The sequence below is a fragment of the Aedes aegypti genome, chromosome 3, assembly GCF_002204515.2.
Source record: "Aedes aegypti strain LVP_AGWG chromosome 3, AaegL5.0 Primary Assembly, whole genome shotgun sequence".
NCBI lineage: Eukaryota > Metazoa > Arthropoda > Insecta > Diptera > Culicidae > Aedes > Aedes aegypti.
Genome location: NC_035109.1, coordinates 264116631 through 264130975, shown reverse-complemented (window position 1 = coordinate 264130975; position 14345 = coordinate 264116631). Strand labels below are relative to the sequence as shown.

At 38.6% G+C, this 14345-nt stretch overlaps 1 protein-coding gene across 1 annotated transcript in view; it reads right to left on the bottom strand.

The window, feature by feature from the left end:
• Positions 1–3932: 3932 nt before the first annotated feature.
• LOC5578341 (bromodomain-containing protein DDB_G0270170) overlaps positions 3933–14345 on the bottom strand; it is a 36463-nt gene continuing 26050 nt past the window's right edge. The window contains exon 5 of the mRNA XM_021855929.1: positions 3933–5070. Coding sequence (XP_021711621.1) covers positions 4935–5070 — 136 coding nt within the window. The 3' untranslated portion in view covers positions 3933–4934. The remainder of the gene's footprint in view (positions 5071–14345) is intronic.

Below are 14345 nucleotides of genomic sequence, written 5' to 3'. Positions count from 1 at the left end.
TTTTTATTCGTGTTTGACGTTTACACAATACCGCCATCTGTTGGCCCGTCGACCAAACACACCGATTTGAGCATTGCACACTGGGCCAGGAGCAGAATTTAGCCAGACAAAACCTCTAGCGCTTTAGGAGTGCATTTTTTCGAGTTGGTGTCAAAGGAGACTTGTCTTGAATTTGTTCGTTCTTCAATTTGATGATAAAAGTTAGTTGGAAATTTCGCCGCATAGGTGGCGCTGCGATGCAAACTTTTTTGTTTTGCGTCCTAGAGCTTTCGCGTCTTCGGCAATGTTTTAGAACGTGTAAAAATACGACAAGTTGTCGAAGACACCAAAGTTCTAGGACTTCAAATAACAAAGTTATGGTAAAAAATGTGTAAATCACTTAAATTTTACGTTTTTTTTTTACTTTTTACCTCAAAATCGTAAAATATTTTATTTTAACAACCGTGCGTCGTTTAATTTCGATGACATGCATGTACTGTATGAAAAAAAAATCTTGTTATTATATAAATATTTGAATTTTTGAACAAATTATTGTAAAAACATCATAATTTTTAACATAACTTTACTCAAAAAGTTGCAAGTTTTTGCAAAAACTTATCAATTTACCGAAATACGCTATATTTCATCTACCAAATGTCAAAGTTTGCCAGATGTATATTTTGATATATTTGAGATATCTTAATTAAAAATAGCCATCTCTTCATATAAATAGAATGGACTTATTATTAATTATGTCATTATTCTACAAGATTTTTGACACATTGCGTCAGTTAAGATTTGTTAATCAAATACTTTTATATTGATACTAGTGATTTGTAAATTGTGATTTATGTCAGAGAGAACTGTCTCGACGCGGTTATAACAGGATGTAAAAAATGAATTATAGCAGGCCATAGCGAGGTTCTAATTAGACAGTTGCTGAAGATGACATAAGAGCCGCACAACAATATGAAAATATCTAGATACTGTAACACCTGACTAATAAAAAGTATTTGATTAATAAAACTTGACTGACGCAATGTGTCTAACAATCTTGTAGTACAATGATAAAATTGATAATAAGTCTATTCTATTTATATGAAAACGGTGGTTATTTTGAATTCAGATATCTCAAATATACCAAAATATATATCCGGCAAACTTTGACATTTGGTAGATGAAATATAGCGTATTTGGGATCATTGATAAGTTTTTGCAAAAATTTGCAACTTTTTGAGTAAAGTTATGTTAAAAATTATCATATTTTTACAATAATTTGTTCAAAATTTCAAATATTTATATAAAAATAAGATTTTTTTTCATAAAGTATATGCTTGTTATCGAAATTAAGCGACGCATGGTTGTTAAAATGAAACATTTTACGATTTTGACGTAAAAAGTAAAAAAAAACGTAAAATTTAAGTGATTTACACATTTTTTACCATAACTTTGTTATTTGAAGTCCTAGAACTTTGGTGTCTTCGACAACTTGTCGTATTTTTACACGTTCTAAAACATTGCCGAAGACGCGAAAGCTCTAGGACGCAACACAAAAAAGTTTGCATCGCAGCGCCACCAATGCGGCGAAATTTCCAACTAACTTTTATCATCAAATTGAAGAACAAACAAATTCAAGATAAGTCTCCTTTGACACCAACCCGAAAAATGCACTCCTAAAGCGATAGAGGTTTTGTCTGGCTAAATTCTGCTCCTGGCCCAGTGTGCATTGGGCGTACATGACTTCGTGACTATGATTTTGATCAAAATTTGTTCTAAGTGTTACGTCTGTTTGTCTGTGCTACTATGGTGAGCCGTCATGCGTTAGCGGTGTTTGCATTTTGCAAGTATGAAGAAAAAATATTCAAACTTTTTTGCAATCGACTACAGATGACACGCAGACTTCGTCCTTTGGCGGAGAGGCCTGTATCCAGTGTTGATAGACTCACACTCAAAATCTCAATCAATCGCTCTGCCGTGAGAGCACACTCATTAGAGATCTGCTTCGCAAATCTCACTATTCAGATTTTGATGCAAAATCAACTCAATCAACTCAAACCGTAAAACATGATTCAGTCGCAAAACCCGGCAAAAACTCGTGAAACCCGAACGTTGTTGTTTACGTTAGAAAGGATTAACATAATTTTACCAGACTAACAAGAAATTATTGCCGTGTGTGAGTAAACTGTGGAAATACGAGACAATGAGTTAAAAAGGTGAGCCAACTCATCCATGATTTTTTGACTGCTGAGTTGCATGATTGACAACTCACGCATGAAAAACCTCAAGCGTGAGTTGTGAGAAATTGAGTTTTTCACAACACTGTAAACCTGACATTACCCTTTAAGGTGTAAAAAATACCCACTTTTTTCTGATATATGAAGCTGTCAAAATAAGGGGTAGTTCAAAATATCGCATAATGGGTAATTTGTGCCCATTTGTAAATTCCGATGGTTTACTCTTTAATGAGTAAAAAATTTCTTGCAGTTTATAATAGTAAAGCTATCTACCAGACTGGGCTGTGATATACTTAAGTTGTGCAGACCCAGTATGGAAAGATGCGACCATGAACCGATGAGCATTGCGGGGTGAAATTATTGATTCAGAGTTATGTATCTAACACTTCTTGGGAAAGTTTTTGCAATGCATTTTTAGTTTGGATCCAGGTTTTAAATAAGTTTCGGTAATAACTGCTATATGCACGTTAGAAGCTGTAAGAAAATTAAACAGCTCGTCCACTTTACCATTCAGAGAATGATCATTCCAATTTAAAATATTTAAATTATTATTTGGATCCATTAGAAAAACGTAATCCAATAACAATTTTATTAGTAAATTTTACATCAACTTGGACTGCTTCAGTCATAGTGGTGGCTTTGAACATTACATCAATCATTAGATTCAATTGTTCAGTTAGAAAATTAAAATCAGAGGCGACATATCACTTGAAGTGGGTACATTTGATTATTTACCGTTAGAATTTTCGGTAGACGAAGAGGAGCAGTAGATGTTACCTGTGGCGGTGGGGTTTTTAGTCCATTTGATTTGAAACAAGTAGAATGGTTACTCATAGTGCAAATAGGAGAGGAGTTCAAATTACCTACTACGCTATCGGCAAAGGATTTTCTCTGGGTAGATACATTCGAAATTAAAAGATTCGAACGGCTACCCGACGGAATAACATTAGTTTGTGAATGAGCATGGTTATAATCCACCTGATGGGTGTGATTCCTATTCAAGCGATCGTTAACTGAAAAATGAGCATTGTTCGATATTCTACCAGGCGAATTCCGGAAACGACCGTAATCGTAACGGACATTACTGTTCGTATGCCTGGCACGAGCCTCGACGACTCGCCTACGCAAAGGGCAAGCCCAAAAATTTGACTTATTATTGCCTCCGAAATTGGCGCATATAAACTTATCGGTATCTTCCTTTACTGGACAGACGTCCTTAGCGTGAGAAGAACCTCCGCAAATCATGCATTTAGCATCCATGCGGCAAAATTTTGTACCAATAAAATTTTGAAATTTTGGGTTCTGTCTCAACTTTCAACGTAGAATCCGAATGTGTAAATAAGTGGATACCCCTAAACAAGCCAATTAAGGAACAGAAGCTAAATATCTGAGCAAAACGGGTTCTGGTGGCCTATATTGACCAACGCGATTTTCAAGGTTTATGCTTAGTTCCGATATTTTTACATATACATAATATGGATTAAAAGCATTCATTTGGCGTGTTTGCAGTATATAGGGAGCCGAATCCTATTCTTGGCACTTTTGATTCACTTCGGCAGTGTTTTACTGGCTTACCATACATTAAAAAAATATATTAGGCTGGCTAAAACCGGTGCTTCTACCCTGGATTTTATTTTTTTCAAATGAGACTTGCCCGTGTTGCCAGGAAAAAAACAGCAGAAATGATTTCGGATCATCACAAAAAATACACCGTCGTAATTGAATTTTGTTCGACAAAGATCATTATTAATAGCTTTGATTTTCTTTTTTACATGTCCTGTCCTTATTCTGCGTAAAACCTAGACAACGAGTAGGCATTCATAATTTACAATATATAGCTATATAGAGTTTATGAGTGGTTGCTGTTATACATATGCTTCTAGAGAGGGTGCGCGAATGTTGCTGCTGTTGGTATAGTGTACTTTACTCGTCTATCGTTTCAACACATTTGCTGTGTGTCTATCTGTATGTTTTTGTAAAAATGTATCTATGTTTTGTGATCTGCGGTTACGGTAAAAATTTTCAAAGCTCAATTCAAATATTTTACTGTTGCTTTCATAACGTTACTCTCGATCGGTCAGTCTTGTCACTACCGTCAGACCACCTTTTACTGTAGGGTTTTCTTTTTCTTCATTCAGCTAGCTGGCCCCACTAGAGCATGTGATGCAAATGGAAAGACATCCGGTGAAGCGGTTAAGATTCTTCAGCTTGATCTTCTCTCCCTATGGCTGTGCGCGTTCCTTGTTTTCCTAATTTGTTTGCTGCAAGCTAATTTATATTTTTTGAGTTTTACCTTTTCGTATTTTCATACATTCTAGCTATGAAACAAAATTGGACTCACAATTATATTGCAAAACTAACTGTTTTTCACTCTGTTGGCATTTCTGTCGTTTCTGCTAACTCTAAACATGTGCATCCTAATATCTATAAATTAGTAGAACGCAGCTGCAGTTTCATAAAACTATGTTCATTTTCCGCGCCTGAGTTTGACTTTTTGTCACACGAATCGAGCGGATAGACTTTTGCACATGTTGCCGCCTTCATATCCGTCGATACCATCAGACGATATAATCATAAAAACCGATAACTAAACAAAACTTGATACATCACAGGATAAGAGTCATTCAGAATTTCGTGTTCGGCAAGGGACAATTGAAAAATGACTACGACGAAAACGAAGAGAGGGGGACTTACTCAGATGCTGCGCCACCATTTTGCTGTTTACAGTGCCGGTCCTAGGAGATCGTTGTCATCGCTATCCGAGAGGAAATCGTCCGGATGGGTAATATCGATACGCTCGATATTTTCGATTGTACTAGCCATCATTCTCAAGTTGTCCACACCGGTCAACAGTTGCCTTCGAGGATGATGGAAAACGTGATTTAAAGCAATTTTTACAAACATACATATCCACATCATGTGTAATCGACCATCACTGATTTAGATCAAATGTTCATTCACTTGAAATATGCAAAAATGCTCATTTTTATGCCTATTGGACCATCCCTCGACCCATAGGACCACCACCCATAACTTTGCTTACCTAACTTCTTATATTTGCAAATACACTTATTTAGGGCTACCATCCTGATATAGCAGGATATGTCCTGAATTTAAGATCCTTTTGAGGCAGTATCCTGAATTTTCCTGCTTACCGAACAAGAATAGATTTTTTGTGCAAAAGAACATAAAAAAAAATTTTCAGATAAATTGGGTAAAATAAATATGTTAATTTTAAGGTCGAAATATGGTAAGTGTGGTGGTTTGGTCGTTCAGAGTAGTGTTTGGTTCATCAACTGTGAAGATGCAGAGGTATATTCGGTCTCTAGTAGCAATGGTTGTCTTAACTAACATTCCTTCCCTACCAGATGACCGCATTGGGCGTGGCCAGTGCCGTTATTGCCTTTTGAACTTTGAACTCTCGATTTGTGCACTTGGAGAATTATTTTTCATGTATTCGAATCCTAGGGGCATTCCTTAGCCGAGTGGTTAGAGTCCGCGGCTACAAAGCAAAGTCATGCTGAAGGTGTCTGAGTTCAATTCCCAGTCGGTCCAGGATCTTATCGCAATGTAAATTTCCTTGACTTCCCTGGGCATAGAGTATCATAGTGCATGCCACACGATATACGAATGCGAAATGGCAACTTAGGCAAAGAAAGCTCTCAGTTAATAACTGTGGAAGTGCTCATAAGAACACTAAGCTGAGAAGCAGGCCCTGTCCCAGTGAGGACGTAACGCCAAGAAGAAGTATTCGAATCCTCTGAGCAGAATCCCAATAGAGAATCAATCATCAGTCAACAGCTCGCTCTCGTAGCAATCGAAAGGCTATTGTTTTTTTGCTCCGCGAGCGTTGGTTTACGTTTTTCTATTTTCGAGCTCCCGGAATATTTCGATCGTTTGCCACACTCCCAGTACTGTGGTCGAGTACGTCAGAGTGCGTCCAGTTTACCTGGCGGCTTTGAACAGTCGTTATTTAATTTTTTTTTGTAATTGTATCCAGCGCAAGTGTGAAAGCCATTGGTAAAATCGTCATATAGGAAGAGCCAGGCGAGAGCAAATATTCACCTAATCTCGTGGGAACAATCCAACAACCACACATATTTATTTTTATTTATTTGGCTTTACATCAATTATCTTGATAAAACCTCGCCAACAACATTTCGCCAATTCACTCGGTTCATGGCCGCTTCTCTCCATCATCGACTGCGACCCACGCTCTCACGTTTGTACATCGTGCATTTAGTGCGGGGTTAAATCTTTCTTGACCGCAGTTTCTTCTGGAGCCCATAGTAGGCACGACCTTCGCTGATGATGCGCCTTCGTATGTCCCGACTAACATTGTTGTCAGCCGTCAACAAGGATCCGAGGTAGACGAACTCGTCCACCACCTCGAAGGTATCTCCGTCTATCGTAACACTGCTTCCTAGGCGGGTCCTGTCACGCTCAGTTCCGCCAACCAGCATGTACTTTGTTTTCGACGCATTCACCATTAGCCCGACTCTTGTTGCTTCGCGTTTTAGGCAGGTGAACAAATCTGCCACCGTTTCAAATTTTCTCCCAATAATATTCATGTCGTCCGTGAAGCAAACAAATTGTCCGGATCTCGTAAAAATCGTGCCTGGACTGATAAGTCCGGCTCTCCGCATGACACCCTCAAGCGCAATATTGAACAACAGGCACGAAAGTCCGTCGCCCTGTCGTAGTCCCCGCCGAGACTCGAACGAACTGTAGTGTTCGCCCGAGATCTTCACGCAGTTTTGCACACCGTCCATCATTGCTGTTCTGGTCCATGATCTTCCATAGCTCTACACGGTCAATACTGTCGTATGCCGTTTTGAAATCGATGAAGAGAGACGTAGGAACCTAGTACTCACGGCATTTTTGGAGGATTTGCCGCACGGAAAAGAGATCTGATCCGTTGTCGAGCAGCCGTCGATGAAACCTGCTTGATAACTTCCCACGAACTCGTTTGCTATAGGTGATAGACGACGGAAGAGAATCTGGGATAACACTTTGTAGGCGGCGTTTTGGATAGTGATTGCACGATGATTTTCACACTCCAGTTTGTCGCCCTTTTTGTAGATAGGGCAACGCCTTGCTTCCACTCCTCCGGTAGCTGTTCCGTTTCCCAGAGTCTGAGTATCAGCCGATGCAGACAAGCGGCCAACCTGTCCGGGCCCATCTTGATAAGTTCGGCTTCGATACCATCCTTGCCAGCGGCCTTGTTGTTCTTGAGCTGTTGAATGGCATCCTTAACTTACCCTATCGTGTAAGCTGGTTGGTTTCCGCTGTCCGCTGTGCTGACGTAGCCATCGCCTTCGCTGTCCTGACCTTGGTTGGGTGACAAAACGTCGAATGCCAAAACGTCAAAAGTAAAAAAATTAAAAGAAACGAAATTTCTAGGAAAAATGATTATTTTCTGAAAGAATAAATAATTCATTATGTGCCAAACTTTATTTATAGCATATTTAGTCGACCCCGTTGTGAAAAAATTAAGTCTGGCAAACAATGTTGAAAATTCGACGCTTTCGATGTTTTGTCTATTCGACGTTTTGTCCCTTTCGACGTTTTGGCTTTCGATATTTTGTCCCTAAACCCCTGACCTTCTGTGCCTGTGTTCTCTGCGCCATTCAGGTGTTCATCGTAGTACTGCTTCCACCTTTCGATCACCTCGCGTCCGTCAAGATGCTATAATCCTTATCCCGGCACATTTCAGCTCGCGACACGAAGTCTTTGCGGGATATGTTGAGCTTCTGATAGAACTTCCGTGTTTCTTGAGAACGGTACAGCAGCTCCATCTCTTGGCATTCCACCTTTTCCATGCGGCGCTTTCGGTTCCGGAATAGGCGGGTTTGCTGTTTCCGCTTCAGTCTGTATCGTTCCACGTTTTGCCACCATGTTGCAGCATTGCAGCCCGCGCTGTATTCTTCTCATCTAAAACCTCCTTTCTTGAGCTCCGTTCCACATATCCGACAATGCTTTCGGCAGCGTCGTTAATGGCTGCTTTGACTATCCTCCAGCAGTCCTCCAGAGGGGCCCTATCGAGCTCGCCCTCATCCGGCAACGCTGCCTCAAAATCTGATCTCCAGGTGTACCGATACGGGACAATCACACATAGTTCTCCCCAAATAAACCAATCTGTTGTGCCCACAATGGAGTGGGAACTGGATCCCTTCCCGTCTATCGGAGACCCCGGTGGTGGACGTTCGTCAAATCTGTTTAATGTCGAATTTGCCGGGGCGTTGTTACCAGGATATTTGGACAAAGATCCCTATCCAAGTGCTTCGAAAGAGGCCTATCCGAGGACTATTGCCGCAAAATCCTTTCATACTGCGCAAATGCTTTTCCCGAAGGCATGGACGGTGTCTCATACGTCCTGAAGATTCGCAGCACGAATCAAATCAACAAACTGAAAAACTTGACCGTGCTTACTGATGGGACCGGAGTAGAAATCACCGAATACCCGCCGATGTGTTGTAAAATGCAGATTGGTAATGGACCTCCCTGATGATATTCTGGAGAACGCGCTTATTGACCAGGGGGTAAAAAGCATCCGTCGCATTAAGGATCATGCACAAATTACGTCACGCTCCAAGGGGAGGGGGTCAAGCCAAGCTTGACAAGCCTTACAAAATTTTCGGAGGGCTCATACAAAAAAAAAACGTGACTAAAAAGAGGGAGAGGGGAGGTGGTCAAAAAAGTTGAAATTTGGCGTGACATAATTTGTGTACCATCCCTTACCAAACGCATGGGCAAGGAAAACATCAATAGAGCGCTGCATATGACGAGCCTAACCTCACTTATTTGACAGCTGCTGGTCCTGTGGTTTACGTTTCGGGCTTAGTCTTTTTTTTCATCTTCGGATTTCTATCACCAGCATGCTGATGGTGACGATTTTCCACGGTGGGAAGGTAGAATAATACGATCCGTGGGTATCTGCAGTGGATTTGACCTCTCCTCGCAGCAAACTTTCACGAAATTAAGAATGATTCGAAAAAAGTACTAAGTCCAAACTGTAAACAACAGGACCAGTACCTGTCAAAATTGATGCGTGACGTCACAGTGCAGTGGAGTATACACCTACACCCATTCTGACGATCGCCGGGACCCTTCCCATATCGACTTCGGCTATATCCGAAGCAAAACACGCCTTTACTACCCAGCCCCCATCCAATGCTACAATTGATGGTGTTTTGGGCACACTAGTAAGAGGTGTCAGCAGTCACACTCAACCTGCGGCACTTGTTCTAAGGATCATAAATACAATCTACAAAGACACAAGACAACTCTTGTCAAGCGGAGATTTACTGCAAGCAATGCGATAGCCATTCACAATCCCTATCCTACATTGGTTAATAAAAGTGCTGAAGCTTGAGCTTGAGCTTGATTGGCCGCCCGTGGATGCTACTCCAGTATCGCCAGATCAGCTGCACTTACACAAGGAACCAACCGAATGACTGCTTGGGACTAACAGGCACCCTCAGTGTATAAGTGCTGGTGATCTTCTATTTTAGCGACAATGGTGCCTGCCACGTCAGAATGCAGACCAATGTGGGGAAGGGGGACGAATTATGATGCATTAGACTGGCTCCCACGTAGACCGTATATACCACTGCATCTAAGCCGGTTCATGCGGTAGTGTATGGATTGGGGGAAAGGCATGGCAGAGAGGTTTGCTTCTGTGGTTAGCAGACTGCCTAATAGGCAGTGCCTATGTATCAGGCGTAAGGAAAGGCATGCGCGTGGAAGAATGGAAGCGTTAGGGAAACGGTTTCTCGTCCGTCTCTGGTTCTAGCGTTTGCTATGTATTCGAAAATCAGAATACGTTCTCTAGTATTGCAGTGGCTAGCAAAGATCAGGAAATCGTCAATCTTTCCTCAAAGGTGGACCATCGCCAAGAGGAAAGGCAAAATAATTGAATCCCTTGAATCTCAGCGACAGCGGCTCAACTACATAAAACAATCGTAGAGCGGTTCCACCGAAAATGACGATTTTTTTTCCCAAATTTCATTTTTATATTTTTTGATTTGGATAAAATTTAGCACATGCTTTCTTTATGCCCAAAAATGCCTTTTTGCATCATCGATTCGCCATTTTGACTCTAGCATTACTTTTGAGAAGGGCTTAAGAAAAAAATCCTTAATAATTTTCAAAAAAAATATGACTTAGAAACGGTTTGTGCGATCAGTTTGGTGTCTTCGGCAAAGTTTTAGGTTATTGTTGGGACTATCTGGAAAAATATACACTGTAAAAAAATATGTTGTATTTTTTATATTTCGAAAATAAAGCTTAAAAATCAATTTTCTCAAAAATCGTATTTTTGTTTTTTTATAATGTTAAAGTAGACAAAAAATGAAGTCTTTTGCACAGTGGGTCAAGATGGAGAAATAATGGACAAAAAAGTTGATTTTTAAAAAAAAGGTGAATTTTTGAAAATGGTCATAATAAACTTTTTAAATGTTTTTCAACTCGATTTTATGAAAGTACGCAAAATTTACAACAAAAAAGGTCTACGGGAAAATCAGGCTAACTTTTACCGTTTTAAAGATACAGCGATTTTAAAACAAAATTATGATATAATTTTCAATTTTCGATCATTTTCGAATGATATTCGAGGGTCATAAGCCTAGAAATTTGTTCATTGTCTGAAAGAGCAGATAATTTTTGACTAAAATGTTTGACAAAATATTGATTTGGTAATTTTTCATGGTTTGAGGCGAAATAAAAAATGTACCCTGTAAAAATGATTTATTTATTTTTTTAACGAAACACAACTTCAACATTCAACATTGTGATATTTTGATATGTAATTATCAAGAAAATATGGAACAAAATGTTAAAAGTTAAAAAATAACAAAATAACGAATATAAACCAATCAATACGTGAAATGCATGGATAATGAAATATTTCCATTCGAAAACAAAAGCTTTATGAGTAGAGGAGTAACGTGCCCAGTTGTCTCACACAAATATACCTGATGATTTCTTAAAGTACAGCACGTTGGTATATTTTTGTGGTCGGACAGAAACGTAGCTAATAGTTGATTTAAGGACCCATGTTGGTATAAAAAAGAGCTGATGCAGCAAAAACACAAGCAAGTGATAAACAAGCAAGTGATAATCAAGTGAAAAGTAAAAGATAGCTTAGAACAATGAAGTATAAAATGAACACCATCAACAAAGGTTGTGTAAATGTGTTTTCAAAAAAGTGTTCAAAAAGTTACCGAAATCTCACGGAAAGTAATATTGCCAAATTAGTTTGAACTAGGATCTGCAGATGAAAATCAGCTTAATAAACAATTTAAAATTTGCGATTCGTGTCGTTTACAATTGGCCAAAAGAACAGCATTATCAAGCAGTGATGACTTATCAAGTAGTGAAGAGGAAGATGTTTGCATGGAAGAGGAAACAATAGAAGCATCAGCATCAGCAACTTCCAATATGAATATTCCTAGTCAGCAGTCATTGGAAGCAACGTCAGCAACTTCAATAGAATCAACGAACTCCAACTTGAATGTTTCTAGTAAGGAGACATTAGAAGCAACGTCAGCAACATCGATTGAGACAACGGATTCCAACGTCCCTGAATACATCCAAAAAGTGAATATCGCATCACAATATAAAAATAGAAAGAACTTTTCTACACGGGAAAGAATTCTGTGGTAAAAATAACTATTTTAGCTTACTACGCCCATTCTTAAAACTACCATGGAAATTCAGTCCAATTTACTATGTTTACGGTACACCCCACTGCATTACTGGTACATTTGACAGAAATAATTTACAACAATCTGATTCCAACTACAAACATGGTAAAATCAAGCGCATTTCTGGTCTGCTGAAAATTGCCGGTGCGAGCGCTTAAGTTAACCCCCTAAAATGGTAGTTTTTACCGCACATTTTTTTTGCGTGTAGTCTTTGCCAATTTAAGAAAAACTATGATATAGATGTTGAATGGCATTTTTTCGCAACATCGCATGGCAAAGGGCCCTGCGATGCATTAGGGGGAACAATAAAACGCATGACTACAAGGGCTAGTGTAGCTAAAGAACGTGAACATCCCATCAAAAATGCCAAGGAATTATTTGAATGGGCTCAAAAGCGAAAAGAGGAGCAACTAACACAAATTTTCTTTTCTTATGCTACTACAACAGAGTATGAACATATCAAGGAGCAGCGTAATGAACAATATTCGAAAGCAATAACTATTCAGGGAACACAAAAATACCATTCATTTATTCCAGTTTCCGTAGATAAAATAGAAGTTAGGCAATTTTCAAACTGTAATGATAGTAAAAAAATTGTAAACATTATGAAAAAGTAAGAAATCTGTATCAAAATAGGACGCTCCATCATTGGATAAGAACGTGAAATAAAATGCTTTCAGAAAAAAAATAATCTTTATTTTATCAACTCGAAAAAAATCCGAAAACAACCAAAAATTGTTAATTTTCAGTAAATTTAATTTTAAAATCACTGTATCTCGGAAACGGTAGCAATTAGCAAAATTTTCTCATATACATTTTTTGTTGCAAATTTTGCGTACTTTCATAAAATCGGGTCGAAAAGCATTCAAAAAGTTTATTTAGACCATATTAAAAAATCAACCTTTTTTTTAAAAAATCATGACTTTTTTGTCCATGATTTCTCCATCTTAACCCACTGTGCAAAAGATTCCATTTTTTGTCTACTTTAAAAATTAAAATAAAAAAAAAACGATTTTTGAGACAATGGATTTTTAAGCTTTATTTTCGAAATAAAAAAAATACAATTTTTTTTTGCAGTGTATATTCTTTCCAGATAGTTCCAACAATAACCTAAAACTTTGCGGAAGAAACCAAACCGATCAGACAAATAGTTTCTGAGTTTTGATTTTTTGAAAATTGTGAAGGCTTTTTTTCTTAGGCCCTTCTTGAAGGTAACGCTAGGGTAAAAATGGCGAACCGATGATGCAAATCTGTATTTTTGGGTATAAAGAAAGCATATGCCAAATTTCAGCCAAATCAAAAAATAGAAAAGTAAACCGACATTCGAATTCAAATGGAACCGCTCCGTATCGCTACCGAGCTCTTGCAAAAAGTTGATCAACTAACCAATGAGATGAGAGAGAAAGACGAACGAATTCAAGCGAAGGGAAATGGTGCGCAGACACGGCACAATTGAAGACCTCGTAGCTAAAGTCACTACCCTCGAAGACGAACTCAGGCAGAAGGTAACAGAGGTACGCACTTTACAAAATCAGACTCAAGCATGCTCTCGAAAATCAAATCGGAAAAGCATCCCGAGCAAAGCTTGAGATCATATTGAAAACTAATTTTGATGTTGTGATGTCGCGAATTTTGATAACTCAGTTTGCTGTCATTTTGGTCGTTTTAACGGTTAAAATATCAAAACTGAGAGCAGAAAAATGTTCCCATGAAATCAAATTGAAAACTATTTTTGCTGTCAGTTACAGCAAGTTGAAAACTGTTTCTGCTATCATGAAGGGCAAATTGAGAACTAATTTAGATGTGCATATTTTCGATTAATATTGAAACGAGTTTGCGAGAAAATAAATGCTTCATTTTTATATTATCATAGTGTTTATACATGTAACACGAATAAATTTATAATTAAATGAAATGAAAATATTACCAAAAATTTAAAATGATAGCAGAACGAAAACAAAATATGATATCGAATATTTCAATGACAAATTGATATCAAATTATGATACCAACTTGATGCTGAAAACAGAATTTTCGACTTGCTTTCATTTTGATGTTGGACTTTGCTCGGGATGGCAGTCGACCTATGTACGAAAGCGACACAGATCACACCTCAGTTCACCAAACCCCAGTTGAAAGAACCCTCAAGAGAGACCATTGTGTGACCGACTCTGACGATTCATCAGGGCAAAACAAGATATCCAATGCAAACGCTTCCACGCTCGTTGGGGGCGAAAGTATGTCAGAGTACCGAAGCATATCATCCAGTACTGCTCGCTACTGATCAGGGTTCAACTAATAATGGCTAAAACTACGAAGCATCAATGGCCACAAGAACCTTTCATAGCAGTCAACCCACCGTAGAAGAGGAAATTACTGGATATAGCATATATTTCACCAACAACGAAAACTATTCTCACCGACC